This window comes from Podarcis erhardii (assembly GCF_964252035.2).
Source record: "Podarcis erhardii genome assembly, chromosome: 1".
Taxonomy (NCBI): domain Eukaryota; kingdom Metazoa; phylum Chordata; class Lepidosauria; order Squamata; family Lacertidae; genus Podarcis; species Podarcis erhardii.
Genome location: NC_138497.1, coordinates 123,493,955 through 123,512,839, shown reverse-complemented (window position 1 = coordinate 123,512,839; position 18,885 = coordinate 123,493,955). Strand labels below are relative to the sequence as shown.

General features: G+C 45.2%; 1 protein-coding gene across 1 annotated transcript in view; it reads right to left on the bottom strand.

The window, feature by feature from the left end:
- Positions 1-18,885, bottom strand: part of DNAH7 (dynein axonemal heavy chain 7) — a 147,073-nt gene that overhangs the window by 10,371 nt on the left and 117,817 nt on the right. Inside the window, exons 52-58 of the mRNA XM_081849027.1 lie at positions 18,188-18,382; positions 15,797-15,889; positions 8,597-8,773; positions 4,800-4,961; positions 3,880-4,080; positions 1,198-1,359; positions 366-551 (exon numbers count right to left, since the gene is read on the bottom strand). Of these exons, the coding sequence (XP_081705153.1) occupies positions 366-551; positions 1,198-1,359; positions 3,880-4,080; positions 4,800-4,961; positions 8,597-8,773; positions 15,797-15,889; positions 18,188-18,382 (1,176 nt within the window). The remainder of the gene's footprint in view (positions 1-365; positions 552-1,197; positions 1,360-3,879; positions 4,081-4,799; positions 4,962-8,596; positions 8,774-15,796; positions 15,890-18,187; positions 18,383-18,885) is intronic.

Here is an 18,885-nt window from a genome sequence, read left to right as displayed (position 1 = left end):
CTAATACAAAGCGGTTTTTGTGGGAGCCCATGGGAAACCCAAAGCAGGATCTGAGTGCAAGTATATGTGGGATGTTCATTTTTGTACACACTGGTCGGTTGGAGAACCGCATTGCAAAATTCGGAAAGGCACCTGCGTTTTGGTTTGTGACTAGGTCCAGATGTGTGAACTGTCTCTCCTTAAAACAGAAACAAATTTAATTCATCTCCTGTTCCTGCTCTGCACTGTAGAGCTTGCCCAGATTTCTTGCCACTGTCTCAGAAGAAGATTAGCATTTTGATTCCTCCTCTAAGTTCTTGCTCTTCTTTGAGCGGGGATCAAGCAGGGGAATGTCCTGCTGAATCACACCCCACTAAGGTGCTTACCTCTCCTTCAGGAGGAGCATAATAAAGGCCGCTGGAATCAAACTTGTAATCAGGATTCGTAACAATGATCGGGTTGTAGAACTTGTTCAAAATACTGCGCAGCGTCCGCCGATCCCAGTCATCGGTGACCCGGCCTCCGTAATTGCATTCGCCCGTCATGTAGCGGATGGCGTCAAAGGGCAACTCCTGAAACGTACAAAGCAAAAGCTCATCTGTGACTCCTCCCTACTCTCCCAACATGCTAGCATGTTTGGTTAACAGACGAAAAGTTCACAGCTCGACTCATTGCGTGTTTGTCTAAGCAAAAATGCTCCACAGCATTTGTCCTATGCAATTGTGTTGCAAGTATCAGCAGCTACACTATCTAGTGAGCACTGATCCTTGGCATGAATCTTCTGTTGAAAAATATCGGGTATGTACCTTTTTTATATATTCTGTTTTGTATATTCTGCTTTATTATACAATCTCACCACCCTGAGATTAAGAGTCTCATGCTCTACCAACTGAGCTAAGACAGGGTTTTAGGGACATTATGGGATTTAATCATGTCAGTCGGCAGCAATAAGTTCCCAGAGTTCCCAATAAGTTCCCCCATCCACTGAAATTCACATGCATGCAAAAGAAATTCACACGTCTCTCCCGTACACCCAGCAAAGAAACCCAGTGGGCTGTTAGAGGAGGGAAGCCCACTCCTCTCCTCTGGTCAGCACAGGATCCGCAGAGCTTCAGAGCCCTCTTTTGCCGCCCCCCAGCAAGCTAGTAAAGATTTCGCAGGCTAGCAATATGGAGGCTTATTTATAAAGCTGGCAAACCCTTCTGATCTTTGCAGTACCTCGTATTGATTGAGGAACATGTTCAGCTGCTGCACGCTGATCCGCAGGTCGGTCTCGTTGAACTCATAAGGAATATTCCAACCCAGGGGTCCGAATTTTCGCCTCTCTTGGACCAACGCGTGAAAGAAACAGAGGCCATACAAAAGCTTCTTGAACTCACTCTAAAATAGTAAAAAATAACAACAACAGGGGGTGGGGGTGACAACATCTGATTCATTGAGAACTTTCCTCTTTCTCACGATTCTCAGCTGTATGACCAAAAGATCTCCCGTGATTATTTACTTTTATTACTCGTGTCTTTATACCAGTGACTTTCTCCAAGGAGACAGAAGTAGAAGCTGAGATCTTGTTCTTATTGGATAGTGCCTCCTCGCAACGCGTTACACGAAATTTGGGAAGTTTAGATGGCCATACCTACATCAGATCTTCACCATGAATTTCCGCCCATTCTCTTGGTTGTCTTCAACAATGTCTTTGCTTGAACAGAATGACTTCTGCTTTGCCCAATGGGACTCCCTCTCCCCCCCCTCTCTCTCCCCCTCCCCCCCGGTATACCCATTGCAGCCACCCTAAAAATAATCTGCTCTGGGGGTTTCCCCAACCCTCCAGGGGAAATTTGGGGAGGGAGGGAAGTTCTGTGGCACGTGTGAGGCCATTCCATATTACTACATTTACATCCCAGTTTTTTAATGTTTTTATATATGCTGTAAGCCACCCAGAGTGGCTAGGGAAACCGAGCCAGATTGGCAGGGTATAAATAAAATTATTATTATTATTATTATTAATTAATTAATTAATTAATTAATTATTACCCTTTCCTCCCCCTGTAATCCTCAAACAACCCTGCGAGGTACGTTAGGCTGGGTGACTATGACTGGCCCAAGGTCACCCAGTGATCTTCATAAGCAAGTGGGGATTTGAACCATGGTCCCCCAGGTGCTCTAACCACTATACTACACTGGCTCTCAACTCACTGAGTAGTGGTGTCTAGCTGAGGAAAAGTAATACCCGGAGGTAAGCCATGGGTGGGTAGAGGAGGGCTCAGCACACCTCTCTGGTACACCTTCTCTAGCTGTAAAAACCAGTCCTACATAACTGAGGCTGGCCCATGTTGAAACAGACCCATCTGCTGCCTCGGGTAGTTTGAGCATCTTTATGACGTTGTACAGAAATAAAGCAAATGCAAAATATATTAACCAGCAGTCTCAGCCATTTCACATAGCAAATGGGCGGACCCAACATCATAGTTTGTGCAGCAGTCAAACTGATCTACATCTTAAGTACCAATTCTTCAAAGATAGTTTCCAACAATGATGTGCTAGGGGGACTAGGCTAGTCCCCTAAATGTTTCCCTGACATCAAAGCCCAGGAAGTTTCTGCCCTGTTTAGGGAGGGAGGCACAGTGCTCTGACGGGGTCCAAGAGCCCTCCCACCACCTTCTCAATGTCCACCCGGCTTTGGGAAGGAGGCAGGAGGGCTCCAGCCTCCTTTCAAGAGACCTGGTGCCTCCTTCCCAAAGCCTAGGAAGCTCCTGTTCGGTTTAAGGAAGGAGGCACGATGCTCTCACACATGACATCACAACATCACATGCACAACGTTGCCGCTGTCCGCCTGCCCCCAATCGCCCTTGCCTCTGGACCTAACTGTTCCCCTATTAAAAAAATTCATTGCATGCCACTGGCTACCAAGAAAAGGTGCCTACAGTGTGCAGCTGTCCCTAAAATCTGTCCAGAAGAAAGCAGAGCCACAGGACCATTTAAGCCAAGCATTCAATCCAGATCTCCCAGGATACTTTGATGAATTGCAGCAAGTCATCGGATGATATCAGAGGTGCTCGGAGAAAGAATGGGCCAAAATAAAAGGTTTGGGGCTTTGGAAAATGCCGCACAATGCCTTCCTTTTTGACAAACTATGGCACAACAACATTACCATGCTAAAACGCCATCTCGCTCCTCCTTTCCTGCATCTTTTCTCTTCCTGCTCAAAAGCAACGATCAGGGTGAGGTCCCCCCCCCCATCTAAAAAGTTTTAGGGATTTGTTTTTTTAATTGCCAGGAAAGCAGAAAAGGATCATAGCCTCGGTTTAAGCGCAACCGTCTCCGGTTCTTAATTACGACACCTATCATGGAAATTATCTTGGGTCAAGCACATCCGCTCTCCGAAACCTAATTATGAAAACAGCAGGTGGCTCCCTAGTTTGAGCTGTTATTCTAAAGGAAGTGTTTATGAGCACCATCCATCAACCCATATGGCCATTTTAGCTCCCCCAGTTCTATGGAGCCAGCATTTTAATGCCTGCGATTAAAGATTTGATTCTCAGCAGTGCACGGCTCAGCTATTCTTTTGCAACAGGAATTTCTCCCCTGCCTTGCAGATTTGTGTCGTGAAAACTACTTCCTCCCGACTTTTTAAATGGGAAGCTATATTATTAATGGCACCACCGCCAAAGCTTGGCGGAGACGGAATGAAGCTTGGCGGTAAAATAAAAATAAAATTTTAATAAAATCCTCTATTACTGCATCCCGGGAGCTGGTAATCAACTGCCGACTTCAGTGCAGAGAAGGAGGGCTATTTCGCTCGGCGGGTTTTAAACCAGCAAACACAAAAAACAACTGCCAGGGTCTGTTTCAGTTGCTTTACGAGGAGGAGGAGGAAACCAGGCTAATAAGGAAGGTACTAACAGGCCTTTTGCAGCTGTTAAAAAACTCTGGGTCGGAGATGGGGTCCATCAGATAGGAACGGATCACATTCGCCCGCAAGCCTTTGGGGGCCTCGTTGGTCATTTTCACTCCATTCTGAAGCACAGAAACAGGGAAGTTGGGTGATGGGTAACTCGTGAGCCAAAGACGGAAATCGGGGTGCGTTGTGTCCGGATTTAGTTCCTAGAAGGGGAAAATATTCTGTGTAAGGACTCGGTGAGGATGGAAGCTGAGGTTTCAGGTGCGTCAAAACCTTTCTCGCAAAGGCCTCTGCATCTTTCAAACACATACTGGCCTCTGCGTGAGTTTTACAAAAGGAAATTGCAAAACCTCTTGATCAATGGTTGTGCTAAGCTCGTTTTGATTTCAAAACGTTTGGAATCTCTTCTTGGGTCAAACAGTTCTCTAAGCTGGGTCTCCCGTTCCAGACACAGGCATTCTATTGTGGATGTGGAGTTCTCCCAATTTGTCCCAAGAGAGGGGATGAGCCAGCACTTACGTTCCTTTGCAGGCAAGAGTTTGCTACCTCTATTGAAGTGAACCAGCACATCCTTGCACACCCCAAAAGTGTGTGTGCCTGTGTGCCTTCACATGCACACCTCTATAAGTGAATATTTGGAATGGCAAACACCCCCCCAAGTGAACCACAGCCCCCAGAGTCCCAGCTTTCGCCTGAAATCAAAAAGTAAGTTTCCAGTATTTGTAGAACGTAAGATATGTGGCAAAACAGGCAAGCACCATTCTCGTTTATTTATTTTTCTATGTGACAAACCAGCCTGCTCCCTCCCTTGGCCGGCCCGCCCCCGGGAGAAGTTCCTGCAGGAACCCAGGAGCCCTAGCATCCCATTGGTACTGAAAGGTTGACATCAGGTGTCGTAGTGACTACTGACAGCATTTGCTACCTCGCAGACTTTTTCCAGGGTCGGCATCCACGAGGTTGCCAGGTGGCAGTTCTGCAGGACTGCCCATGTTCCTTCCTTCACCGCCTTCTCGATCATGCGCATGGCGATGGGGCCTTGGCCTTGGCCCAACGACAAAGAGGTCAACTTTGAAGCCCCGAAGCCCTGCACATACAAAACGTTCAGTGAGTGAGGGGCAGGGAATAATACTGTCGCCGTAACACAAGAACGGCTACAATTCCACAGCTGCTGAAGAGAGTATCTGAAATATACTCAGAGTCGAGAGTGGATTTCATGCTCTTTATTCAGCTCATAGTGGTAAGAAGGAATGGAATTTCCCCCAAAGTATCTGCTTTATATGCATTATTTACACAATGGGCTGCACGTGATTGGCTAATTCCAGTAGGCCAATCAGGTTGTGGATTCACTTCCATCTGGAGCTGGATTGGGTGGCTCCTGCAGACCAATCATACTGCTGCATTGTTCTAGGACCAATCAGACTGCTGCATTTTGGATCCTATTCAACTCAGTACATAACAGTGTCGCTGAACAATGTGATGTCAGCCCGTCAAGGAGAAGGCTCCACATTAATCCAATGCAGCCGACATCAGCAAAGGTCACATGAAAGTCTCTCTCATTTCCTTTTGTTTACTGAGTTGTCGGGGTTGCTGATAAGATTCTCCAACTCCTTTCCACCCAACGTGAACCTTTCATATCAAAAGCCTCACCCTCAGCAGTAGTTTTCTATCACCTGGGGGAGGCTATGCTCTGCTGAAAGGAACACACCCCTCAACACAAACAAGGCCAGTTCTGCTAATATGCTGTCCACACGGAGGGACCATTTCTGTGACATGCTCATGGCTAGAGCATTGTGAGGGGCAGAAGAGTGGCAGCCCTCATCCCACGAGCTGCTCGCACTCCCCTCCTTGCCATTCAAACAACAACACCACAACAAAACCTAATTTCTCTGTGTCAGTTAAGAAATGCATTCATAGCATAACAAAACAAAACAAAAATTCACTAGGAAAACAGTTATGTCCTTGTGGAGATGGCAGTGTTGAGTCAGTGGCTCATGTGCTTCTGGCTTGCGCTCTTTATAAAGATTTGAGGAATGAGGTTATTATTACCCTTCTATTATTCTCCACGCCGGGTTGCTCAACCATTGCTACTGTGTCCTTTCTTTTAGCAGATCAAGATGATCAGGCGACAGCAAAAACTGCAAGGTTTTTAGCAGGGGCAATTAGAATAATATCTATTATTTGATTATTGATGTAAACCAGGGGTAATTCTAATCACAGAATTAAAAACTGGCAGTGATATACTGGCAACAATCATTTTGGGGTTCAAGGCAAAGCTGTTGAGCTGTTGAGGACAGCCCCATTTTTTAGAGGTTCAGGGCAAAGTTCTGATTTTTTTAGGGTGGAGGACAGCACTTTTTTGGGGGAAAACAAACAGCCTCAATGAGTATACAGTGGTACCTCTGGATATGAATGGGATCCATTCCGGAGCCCCATTCGCATCCTGAAGTAAACTTAAGACGCATCTGCACGTGTGCAGGTCGCGTTTCACCGCTTCCACGCATGTGCATGACATCATTTTGAGTGTCTGCGCATGCACAAGCGGCGAAACCTGGAAGTAATGCGCTCCGTTACTTCCAGGTCGCCACGGAGTGCAACCCGGAAATATTCATCCCGAAGCTATTTCAACCCGAGGTATGACTGTACTCCATCTGCCGTTCTGCAGATCTTCCAAGAATGGAGGGTGGGGGGAGGGGGAGGGGCCGGATTCTATTTTACCAACAATAAGGAAAGGGACCCTGTGATCGACCATGATCTACCAAAACCTCCCAGGTATCTACCAGTAGATTGCGATCGACCTGTTGGACACCCCTGATGTAAACCCCCAAAATTTATTTTCTATAGTTAAGTTTTTACCCCTGTCTTCAGTACATTTTATTTTATTGCTATGGCTAGTGGCTGCTGCAAATAAAGATTCTTCTGATTCCGATTCATTTATAAAATAACCAAGGTGGAACGGGGACAATGGTACATTTGATATGGAAAGCCGGTATGCATGACGGGCTCCTGGTTTCTTCCCCAGGAAACAAAAATGGAAGCGAGATAAGGGAGGGCACTGAGGTGGCATGATATGAGGGCATCAAAAGTAGAGCACCACCCTGCAGAGAGCGAGGTGTGCAAACCTGAAAAACAGATCTGCCGCAGTGATTATCAACACCCCCACGGCAGATCCACTTAAGTACAAGGAGATGTCTATCTACTGCAGCGAGTGATGTAACACCCATTAGGACAATGCACATCCACCAAGTGCGTCTATTTGGGTGTCTATCTGGGTGAGCCCAAGTCTAGGGAGATTAACGATTACAGGCAAAACTGCCCTGACATTTGGAGATAAGCAAAGGGCCGTGTCCTTGGCCTGAATACATATGAAAGGGAAGATCGATAACTCTGCAAAGGTTTAAGCCCATAATGAGTCATTACGCCTACGTGTGAGATCCAGAGTAGCAAAGCCTTTCACATCCAGCAGTTGGTTTCATATTCAGGTGCTCCAACACACACATGGAGCTTCCATAATTCACTACAATGGGGAAGGAGGCCCATGAACAATGACTGAGGAAGGGTATGATGAACAGGTTAAATCGGTTATGATAAACTGGACTAAGGACTTGGGATATAATATACAAATGGCAGATTGGGAAAGTCTTTGGAAAATAGATTTAAAATTTACAGTGTGTTGTACGCTGAAAGAAAATAACATGAAAATGATGTGTCGATGGTACTTCACTCCTACTAAATTATCAAAAATGTATAGAACAAGTTCAAATATTTGTTGGAAATGTAAGGAAAAGGAAGGCATCTTTTTCATATGTGGTGGACATGTAAGACAACTAAAGGATTTTGGGAAATGGTACACAATGAATTTTTAAAAATGTTTAAAATAACTTTTGTTAATAAAGCAGAAGCCTTATTTATTAGGAATTACAGTGGTACCTCTAGACACGAACAGGATTCATTCTGGAGCCCCGTTCGCATCTAGAAGCAAACGTAATTAGTGATGGCACGTCTGCGCACGTGCGCGTGGCTTTTCGCCGCTTCTGCGCATGCGCGTGATGTCATTTTGAGCGTCTGCGCATGCGCAAGTGGCGAAACCCGGAAGTAACACGCTCCATTATTTCCGGGTTGCCGTGGAGCACAACTCGAATGCGCTCATCCCGAAGCACATTCAACCCAAGGTATGACTGTACCGAGATTCCAAAAGACCAGAAAATACTTTTCATGTACACAACAGCAGCTGCACAGATGCTACTAGCCCCAAAATGGAAAGAAGCAATAACACAGAGGGAAGAATGGCTATCCAAACTGCTGGACTATGCCAAAATGGCAAAACTAACTGGGAGACTCAGGAACCAAGAAGACAAGGACTTTAAAAAGGAATGGGGGGGGGGAGGATGATTTATAATTTACATCAAAACTTTAGCTGGACTATAAGAAGCACTTGTAAAGTAACGAAGATTATGGACAATTTGGAAAAATGAAAATAGTGGAGAACGTATTGAGATGTAGTTATGTAGTTTTAATTATTGTAATAAGGACCCATGTAGGGGATGGGGGGAATCACGAGATTCAGAGAATCTCACAAAATGACCATAAAACTTTTTTGACTGTAAATTTCTATTGATAAAAATAAATAAATATTTTTTAAAAAAGAAGAAGAGAAAGAGTAAACCCCGCTTTAAAACTTTGCACCTACAAAGAGTGCCATTGTAATGGTCCTCAACGCACCTGATCATCTGCAAACTTGAGAAGAGCGGCCATAGGGTCTGCACCAGGAGACAACACAAAAATCAGTGGAGCACAGCAATGACTGTCACCAAATGCCTTGGACAAGTCGAAAGGAGGTGGTTCGATAAACATACGCCCCAGGTTTCCAGTGATAAACTCCTGCACCATTGGAATAATCTGAAAAAATCAAGTAAGAGGGAAAGGAAACGAGGTCACCTTTAAATTCAAAGATACGGTTTTAAGCAACAATCCGTTTTAAGATGAGAGGCAAAATAAGCCCATGCATTTGTAATGAACTCTCCAGTGATGATCATTCACAGCCAGCCGTTTAATACAAACATACATCGGTCATGTGTAGAAATGACGAGATACGGAAAAGAGTACCTTTTCTCTTTTCACCCTTTTATGAATGTTAAAAATAAAGGCCTGGAAACGATGCCTTATGACTAAGGGAGCTGGGCATGTTTAGCCTGGAGAAGAGGAGGTTAAGGGGTGATATGATAGCCATGTTCAAATATATAAAAGGATGTCACATAGAGGAGGGAGAAAGGTTGTTTTCTGCTGCTCCAGAGAAGCGGACACGGAGCAATGGTTCCAAACTACAAGAAAGAAGATTCCACCTAAACTTTAGGAAGAACTTCCTGACAGTAAGAGCTGTTCGACAGTGGAATTTGCTGCCAAGGAGTGTGGTGGAGTCTCCTTCTTTGGAGGTCTTTAAGCAGAGGCTTGACAACCATATGTCAGGAGTGCTCTGATGGTGTTTCCTGCTTGGCAGGGGGTTGGACTCGATGGCCCTTGTGGTCTCTTCCAACTCTATGATTCTATGATTCTAAGAAAAGAAGTTGATGTTGCACATTGGAAAAGGAATAAAATAGCAAGGCGGAAGAAAGAGATGCACCATTCTGCAAACTTCCAAGGAGGCTTCTAGACTGTCAGGATTTTGCAGGAGGTATTCAAGCACATGCTGCAAATTAAGTTTCCTCAGTTAAAGTGGATTAAAGCACTTTGTCATTCTAGCACAGGGTGGGGAAACCTCCAGTCCAAGTTCATCCACAAGGCCATCTCTGAAACCATGATTCATCAATCCTGCAAAAGCTGTGCACAGGCCTAGTCGCCCCAGGAAACTGGTTTTGAGTAGGATTTAACACCTACTTGCCAACTGATGGGTGGGGGTTAAATCTTGCTCAGTTTGGCTTCTTGATTTCTGTGAGGCAGCTATTCAAGATGCCAGATACTGTGTCCCATAAAGAAATAAAAAATATATCAGTGCCTAGCATTTATACAGCATGTGTTCAAAGAGCTTCACATAAGTTCCCTCAGAACTCTCTACAACACACCTCCGAAACACCAAATCAGGAAAACGCTTGTCACTCTAGCATGGATGTGCTGAACCCAATTCCCAGACCTGTGTCTGAGGAAAGATGCTTATGCAATTGCCGCTTGTCATGAAGGAATGAGAGAATAATTAATAATAATAATAATAATAATAATAATAATAATAATAATAATACCCATCCATCTGGCTGAGTCTCCCCAGCCACTCTGGGTGGCTCCCAATCAAACATTAAAAACAGTACAGCATTAAATATTAAAAACTTCCCTAAACAGAGCTGCCTTCAGATGTCTTTTAAAGATAGGATAACTGCTTATTTCCTTCGCATCTGAAGGGAGGGTGTTCCACAGGGACGGCGCCACTACCGAGAAGGCCCTCTGTCTGGTTCCCTGTAACCTCACTTCTCGCAATGAGGGAACCGCCAGAAGGCCCTCAGCGCTGGATCTCAGTGTCCGGGCTGAACGATGGGGTTGGAGATGCTCCTTCAGGTATACAGGAAGTATACCCGCTGAATCCCTCTGGTATATAAGTCTTAAAGATAAAGGAGTCTCCTTTGCATCTGCTCTCAGGTGCAGCACACACACACACACACACACACACACACACACACACACACACACCTGCACAATGTACCCAGGGCTGGATTTAGGTTTAATGAGGCCCTAAGCTACTGAAGGTAATGGGGCCCTTCATATGTCCAGCTGTCCTTTGTCAACAACAAATCGCCCCTGTTTTTTGTATTGAATATATGCTATATGGTAATTTGTGGACCTAATAGGTATCTAAAGCCATTTGCACATGCAGAATGTAGGCACCCTATATATAGAAATGAGCAAACCAGTGATATTTTAGGGAGCAGGCCAGCAGGCAGGGCCCATTACTAACATCATAGGAGCCTACACAACACAAAACACTGTAGCTATATGTAGGTTTTATTTTACTTGTTTTTTATCTTATATTTTGGAAATGTACATCCAGTTGTTGTTTTCTTTACATTTTTTTGGAGGCCCCAAGAGAGTGGGGCCCCAAGCTACAGCTTGTTTAGCTTATATGTAAATCCAGCACTGAATGTACCAGAATAGATAGACTAGCATACAGTGGTGCCCCGCAAGACGAACGCCTCGCAAGACGGAAAACCCGCTAGACGAAAGGGTTTTCCGTTTTGGAGGCGCTTCGCAAAACGAATTTCCCTATGGGCTTGCTTCGCAAGACGAAAATGTCTTGTGAGTTCCTGCGGGGGTTTTTCCCTCCCCCCCCCTTTTCCTAAGCCCTAAGCCGCTTATCAGCTGATCCGCTGATAAGCCGCTTACCAGCTGATCCGCTAAAAGCCGCTAAACCGCTAATAGCGCTAATCCGCTAAGCTGTCAATGGGCTTGCTTCGCAAGACGAAAAAACCGCTATACGAAGAGCCTCATGGAACGGATTAATTTCGTCTTGCGAGGCACCACTGTATCCCTTATAAAAACACAATGAAGCTGCAATCCTACACACATTTATCTGGAAAGTAAGTGCCATTGAACTCCTTGGGGTTTACCTCTGAGTAGACATGTGCCGGTTCAATGGTAAGGTTTGAATGCCATGCACCAGGGTTTCCCAAACTTAGGTCTCCAGCTGTTTTTGGACTACAACTCCCATCATCCCTAGCTAGGAGCACCAGCGGTCAGGGATGATGGGAATTGTAGTCCAAAAACCGGTGGAGAACCAAGTTTAGGAAACTCTGGTATACAACATTCCCGGGTTGAGAATAAGTGCCAATGAGCTCAAGAGTCAGCAGAACTTACTTCTGATTTACAAAGTGCATAACGTTGGGGTGCAAAGAGACCGTTAAAGTCACAGAACTGAATTTGCATGTAGTATTTTGTCATTAAATGGTGCTAGGACGGTAGCCAATAAAGGTGATAAACAGCACAATCCTATACGTGCCGACTCAGAAGTAAGTTGCGCTGATTTCCCAGGCAAATGGGTTGAGGGTTGCAGACTAAATTACTCCCCAGTTTAGAAGATATCTGCATGCCCTGTTAACCGAAAGGTTGTGTGTGTGTGTGTGTGCGTGTGTGTCTATCTGCAGTATCAAGCCTACTTATCAGAAAGTGGGCCCTGCTGAAAGTCAATGAGACTTGATTCCAGGTAAACTGTTTACAGTCCTTCTCACCAATGCTTTAACAGTAAGCCTCACTGAACAGAGTAGGATTTAATTTGAGCTACACCCTATAGGCCACTTATATAGGGATTTTGCTAAGTGGACTCACACTGAGGTCAACTGGACAGCTGGATGGCCACCCAAAACTCAAGGGTCTTTTAAAACAAAACCCACTATAAAGCAACACAGTAGTGGCACTAGGAATCTAGTGTGATGATGATGATGATGATTTATGATTTATACCCTGCTCATCAAACATTAAAAACGTCCCTTTGCCTTCAGGACCATGGATTATTTCACAATATAAAAATAATCAGCCAGAGAAAGAACAGTTGTAGTGGGCTTGCTTTCTCCCTTCCCACCAGAAAGAAAACTTAGGAAAACCTTGTAACTGAAAACTAGTGCCTGAGGGGTTTTCCCCCTTCTCCCAGCAAGCCATTTTCCTTTTGTGTGTTGTGTTGTGTTGTGTTGTGTTGTGTTGTGTTGTGTTGTGTTGTGTTGTGTTGTGTTGTGTTGTGTTGTGTTGTGTTGTGTTGTGTTGTGTTGTGTTGTGTTGTGTTGTGTTGTGTTGTGTTGTGTTGTGTTGTGTTGTGTTGTTGTGCTGTGTTTTATTGTGGCATTGTGGTCTAAACCACCAAGCCTCTTGGGCTTCCCAATCCGAAGGTCAGCAGTTCGAACCTCCACGATGAGGTGAGCTCCCATTGCTCTGTCCCAGCTCCTGCCAACCTAGCAGTTCTAAAGCACACCAGTGCAAGTATATAAATAGGTACTGCTGTGGCAGGAAGGTAAACGGCATTTCCATGCACTCTGGCACTCGTCATGGACCTCCATGCGCCAGTAGTGGTTTAGTCATGCTGGCCACATGACCCAGAAAGCTATCTGTGGACAAACACTGGCTCCCTCGGCCTGCAAAGCGAGGAGCGTCGCAACCCCACAGTCGCCTCTGATTGGACTTAACCGTCCAGGGGTCCTTTACCTTTTTTACCTATTATTTATCATGCTAAGTCACTCTAAGAGCCTTTTCTTTGGGCTGAAAAGCAGAGTGGAAATATTTAAAATAAAAGAACAGAACAAACCAAACAGGGCTTGGCTACTGGGCTATCTTTCTTAATTTTTGGCCACAGTTTTCCTCTTTTGACGACTGCATTTTGCTTTGGGTGCAATTCTCCCTCTCTCATTTATGCTGATGTTCACAGGTGAGACCAACCAAGTCAGCTTAATGCAGCTTAATGTCGAACCTTATATATAAAGAGGTAAGTCATGCCAGAGGAACGCTGCTAAAAGTCACAGAATTGGTTTCTGAAATGGAGGCTGTACTGAGCGAGATGAACTCAAACTCCAAGTGCCTGCTTGAATTTAGAGAGATGCACGAGTATGAGAATCACTTGAGAACCTTTGCACGATCCTGGCCTTTTAAAGAGAACTGCAAGCGTACTCCTGAAAAAGTAAATCTACTGAATTAAAAAATAAGAAAACCATCTTGTAGGTCAAATATGCATATTCACAGTAAGTGCTACTGAGTTTAGGAGGACTTACTCCACATAAGTATGCATATAACCTAAATAATGTTTTAAGCTTCTTCTTTTTTAAGTGAGCAAAAGTACTTAAACCCCCAAAGAGAAAATTCTCTTCTCATCTCAATAGCATTTTTGCTTGTCTCTTTTGACAGTATCCTTGCAGATTAAGGATGAAGAGGATTTAAGCTACGCTCTGTTGCTCGCCTGCCTGCCCCAAATCCTGCATCATAATGTGGTTTTATCTTGTAGCTGTTACAAATCCTAGAGGTTTTATTTTCTAGCTATTAGGAACCCTATAGATCAGGAGTAGGCAGAAGATAAATGGGGATCTGGTGCTGGATCTCTGGGTGACTTGAAGTAGATTGGCAAGGTATTTGCCTCCTGGATGTCGAACCATAAAGACTGAAAAAGGTGCCCTCTTTCCCTAAAAATGGGATCCCATGACTGGACCTAATGGTCAGGGGCCCCTTAACCTTTTATACCATCGGTGAACTTGCTGTATTGGGGGATAAGGCAATGCAAAGCAAACTAATGAACCTCACGTCACTTTCCTTTTCATCCTTACAGTGCAGCAGATATCCCTTCAGAGTGGAGGGCAATAAAGTGTGGCGTCCAGCTATGTCCTACTCAGAGGAGACCCACTGAAATTAATGGACCTAAGTTAGTTTTGCCTGTTAATTTCACCGGGTCATCTCTCACTGCCAGTGGTCCAAAGCTTTGCTAACTTTGCTCCTGCAGATCAAAGGGAGCATATGAATTCTGGCGCTCCTACATACCTGAGGCCTTACTTAAGCGCAGCTGGCAGGCTGCCCACTTTCACTGTTATGTAGTTTCTATTTTTAGCGTATTGCAAGACTAACCTTCAAGTTGCACGAAACGGAAAAATAAATCAGAAGACCATTTGCCGCACACTGATCTGTAAGGGTGAGGCAGCAGTATCTCAGAATAAGACATTTCAGACAACACTGCACACTAAAGTCAGCTTCCGTAATTTTGAAATGAGGTGGGCAAGGAAATAATGGACCTCTGGAAGGTATTGTTGTTAATTAATTTTGTATACCGCCCTATACCCGCAGGTCTCAGGGTGGTTCACAATATAAAATCACATAATAAAAACAAGAACAAGAACAACCCAATAACCCCTCTCTCCCCAACACATTTTAAGAGGGCATTGGATGTCAATCAGCTAAAGGCCTGGCTCCCAGTACGTTTCCGAGCACAATTCAAAGTGTTGGTGCTGACCTTTAAAGCCCTAAATGGCCTCGGTCCAGTATACCTGAAGGAGCGTCTCCACCTCCATCGTTCTGCCCGGACACTGAGGTCCAGCACCGAGGGCCTTCTGAGGGTTTCCTCACTGCGAGAAGTGAGGTTACAGGGAACCAGACAGAGGGCCTTCTCGGTAGTGGCACCCGCCCTGTGGAACGCCCTCCCACCAGATGTCAAAGAGAAAAATAACTACCAAAGTTTTAGAAGACATCTAAAGGCAGCCCTGTTTAGGGAAGCTTTTAATGTTTAATAGGTTATTGTATTTTAGTGTTTTGTTGGAAGCCACCCAGAGTGGCTGGGGATACCCAGCCAGATGGGCGGGGTATAAATAATAAATTTATTATTATTATTATTATTATTATTATTATTATTATTATTATTATTAAGGAACATTTTTGCCTGGCACCTAAAAGTTTATAATGGAGGTGCCAGCCAAACAGACAAAAGATTGAAAAGGGGATGGATTTAACCCTGCCAGTTTGGTACTTTTTAAGCAAGAGGAACCTGGCAAACTTAGTGTTCATTACCCCTGCCCCCCCCCCCGCCTTTTGTCTAAAAACTATGGCAGGACTCACTATAGTGGACCACATTTTAGCGCATGCTACAATAGAGGAAGCAACCAGACAATTGTGTGCATGTGTGTGCACATGGGGCATTGCATCACAATGTCGCAACCCATGTCTTAAGGTGGGGTTGTCATGCATCTGGATCTTCCTGGGATTCTAATGATGGAATTAGCGTCCGGGGGAGAATTTCGGGAAATCGGCAAAATGTCCACATTTTTTGAAATTTCCCCCAACTTTTGTGTCCGAATTTTTACTTCTTGAAATATGGAAACCCTATCTGAAGGAAGATTAAACTAACACGATTGTGTCATACATACAACAGGACCTTCGAAACTCTGCCCGCGCCAGTGTCCTGGCACATGAGTTGACCGCACTTACTTTGTCAGGTCTTAAGCAGCGAATGATGAGCATCCTTTGGAACTCCCCCATTTTGTCTTGCCACTCCTCAGGAAATGCCTCGTGATGAGGTTCCTGCAAGCGAAACAAAAACACTATGATTGGCTTTCCCTGTCCTTGAAAGCTCCAGTTAGTGCAGAATTCTGCCATCAGGCTTCCTCCCCCCCCCCCCCGTGGCAGTAGATAAGCAGAACAAAGGAAAAGGAGTCTTCTTACCAGTTAGAAACTTTAATAATCACAGCGAGAGAACAAAGAACCCATCTCCTAGAAACGGCGGTGCTCCCAATTAAGGCTCACACCCGTATTAATCTACAACACTCCTACATATTGTAATCTGAGTTTATACCCTCTGTGGTTTCTGTTCTGCCACTTTCTCAGCTCTTCTTGACCTTGGGCTGAGAGGAGCAATGCTGTCCAAAGACAGGGAATCTGTTAACCCTCTCTCTCCCAGTGCTTCTTCTCCTAGCTGTTCCCCATCCGGTATTTCCCAGCTTCTACCTTCTGAACTATGTCCATCTGCAAACCATTGTTCCAAATCTATACTGTCCCCCAGCTCCTGGGAAGATTGAGGATCCAAATCACGAATAGGGGGTGCCCCCCCATTCTTCCTCAGTGCAGCCCTCCTCAGCACGGTCCCTGACAGCTGCAGCCCGGCTGCTGAAAGGAGACAGACCCTGATAGCATATGGCACCTCTTCCCACAGATCTGCACTGGCTGACGATTTGCAACCTGACCAAGCTGAAGGTGTAACAGCTTGTGTCCAGTTTACTGCCTTACTCCAAGCATGCCCCCTTCAACCATTTCCATCTGCGGAACTGGGACTGTTACCGGTGCCCCGTAATCCTTGTTCTGCACTTGTAAGAAACCAATCTTTTAGCACTGTAGCACCCACACACCATGCAACCCCCCCCCCCCACTGCACTGCTGGAAGCGTTTTTGTAGAGGCAAGTTGGCCCAGCACATGTAGAAACTTCCGTGTTGCAATCTTCTGGGAGCCAGTGTGGTGTAGTGATTAATAGCGGTAGTCTCGTAATCTGGGGAACCGGGTTCGCGTCTCCGCTCCTCCACATACAGCTGCTGGGTGACCTTGGGCCAGTCACACTTCTCTGAAGTCCCTCAGCCTCACTCACCTCACAGAGTGTTTGTTGTGGGGGAGGAAGGGAAAGGAGAATGTTAGCCGCTTTGAGACTCCTTAAAGGGAGTGAAAGGCGGGATATCAAATCCAAACTCTTCTTCTTCTTCTTCTTCTTCTGCACTGTTGACCTTAATTAACTTCTGAATTCTTTTCAACTGTCTAATACAGTGGTACCTTGGGTTAAGTACTTAATTCGTTCCAGAGGTCCGTTTTCAACCTGAAACTGTTCTTAACCTGAAGCACCACTTTAGCTAATGGGGCCTCCTACTGCTGCCGCGCCGCCGGAACACAATTTCTGTTCTCATCCTGAAGCAAAGTTCTTAACCCGAGGTACTATTTCTGGGTTAGTGGAGTCAGTAACCTGAAGCCTAGGTAACCTGAAGCGTATGTAACCCGAGGTACCACTGTATAGGGAATTTCAACGTTTTATTCTTTCTGTAAACTGCACACCATCGAGTGGTATGTACATTTTGATGAAGGCCAGATTCAACTCTTCACCCCAGGCAATTCTTGGCCAAGAAACCGATTCACCCCACTTTTTCACATAGTTACGCTCCCTTGTACCTGGGTGAAGACTTCAAGCATTTAGTAATCTCCTACATTCTAATTCTAGGAATTAGGGGGTAGTGGAGAATCTGGTACTCAATATTTTTAGGAGAACCTGCCCCCTGCCCCCCCCCCAGATTCATACCAATACAATTGAATGCAGAAAAATAGAAATAAAAATTTACAGGAATGTACATTTCTGAAAGAACGTTTCTTTAAAAGGAAACAATATTACTTGTAGTGATGTTCTCTTCCCTACAAGGTGTATCATCTAAACCCATCTGCTTACGAAACTTGCAAACTGCTCATCCCCGCATTCCCGGTTATCTCAGAAGATACATCTTTCTTTGACAGGATAGACAACAACAACACCACCACTGAGGGCGCAGTGAATACCGTATTTTTCATTCCATAAGGCTCACCGGACCATAAGGTGCACCTAGTTTTTAGAGAGGGAAATCAAGAAAAAAAAATATCTCCCTCCTTGGAAAAAGCCCGCAAGAGCCGCATGGAGCTTGTGTGCGGCTCTTGGGGGCTTTTCCTGCCTGCCTCCCCCCTGCATTCACTCCATAAGATGCACACACATTTCCCCTTACTTTTTAGGTGGCGGAAAGTGCGTCTTATGGAGCGAAAAATACAGTATTTGTTCTGAGCAGCTAGCAAGAAGGAATGAATGAAGGTGGGAAACAAACCAAACTGTCATAGACGTTTTTCCACCCATCCTTCAAGCGCACGAATTCCTTCCGAATGCTTCTGAAGGCTGGCAAGTCGTCAAGGCGGCAGACTTCATCCCACGATTTCGTGGGGAGCCAAGGGCAAGGGTTGGAGTAGGGATTGTCCAGGCCGATGCCTCCCGTGAGCAAAAACTTCCACTCTGACTCATCAATCTGCAGTGAATTAAGACAGAATAAACATGCAGTGTTAAGGACTTGTGGGAACTTGAGTGAACAGGTCGGCATTAGGGACACCCATGCCATGAGAGCCACATCACCAGTAAGGGGCCCGCTGTTGACCCTCAGAGTCGCCTGAACCTTCACTTTCCTGTTTGAATTGCTGCCTGTACTCTTGCCCTCTGCAAAGCTGGAAGCAATGAGGCTGCTGTGGCGTATGCCCTCCTAGGTGGGTCATAAGGAAAGGGTTAAATGAGTGTGAAATGATTGGCCATTGGGAACCCAAGGGGAGGAGTTAGAGTTGAGAGTTGGGAGTTGGAGAAGGAAGAGGGAGGATAAGTCTGTGGGTTGGTCTAGTTTTGATGTGTGAGAGTGAGTGAAACTGTTAGGAGGAGTCAGATAGACAGTTGGGATAATCAGTTAGAAGTTATTAGGAAGGTATAGGCCGGTAAAGAAACTAAGATTAAGAAACTGTCAAGAAAAATGATCTGAAACCATAA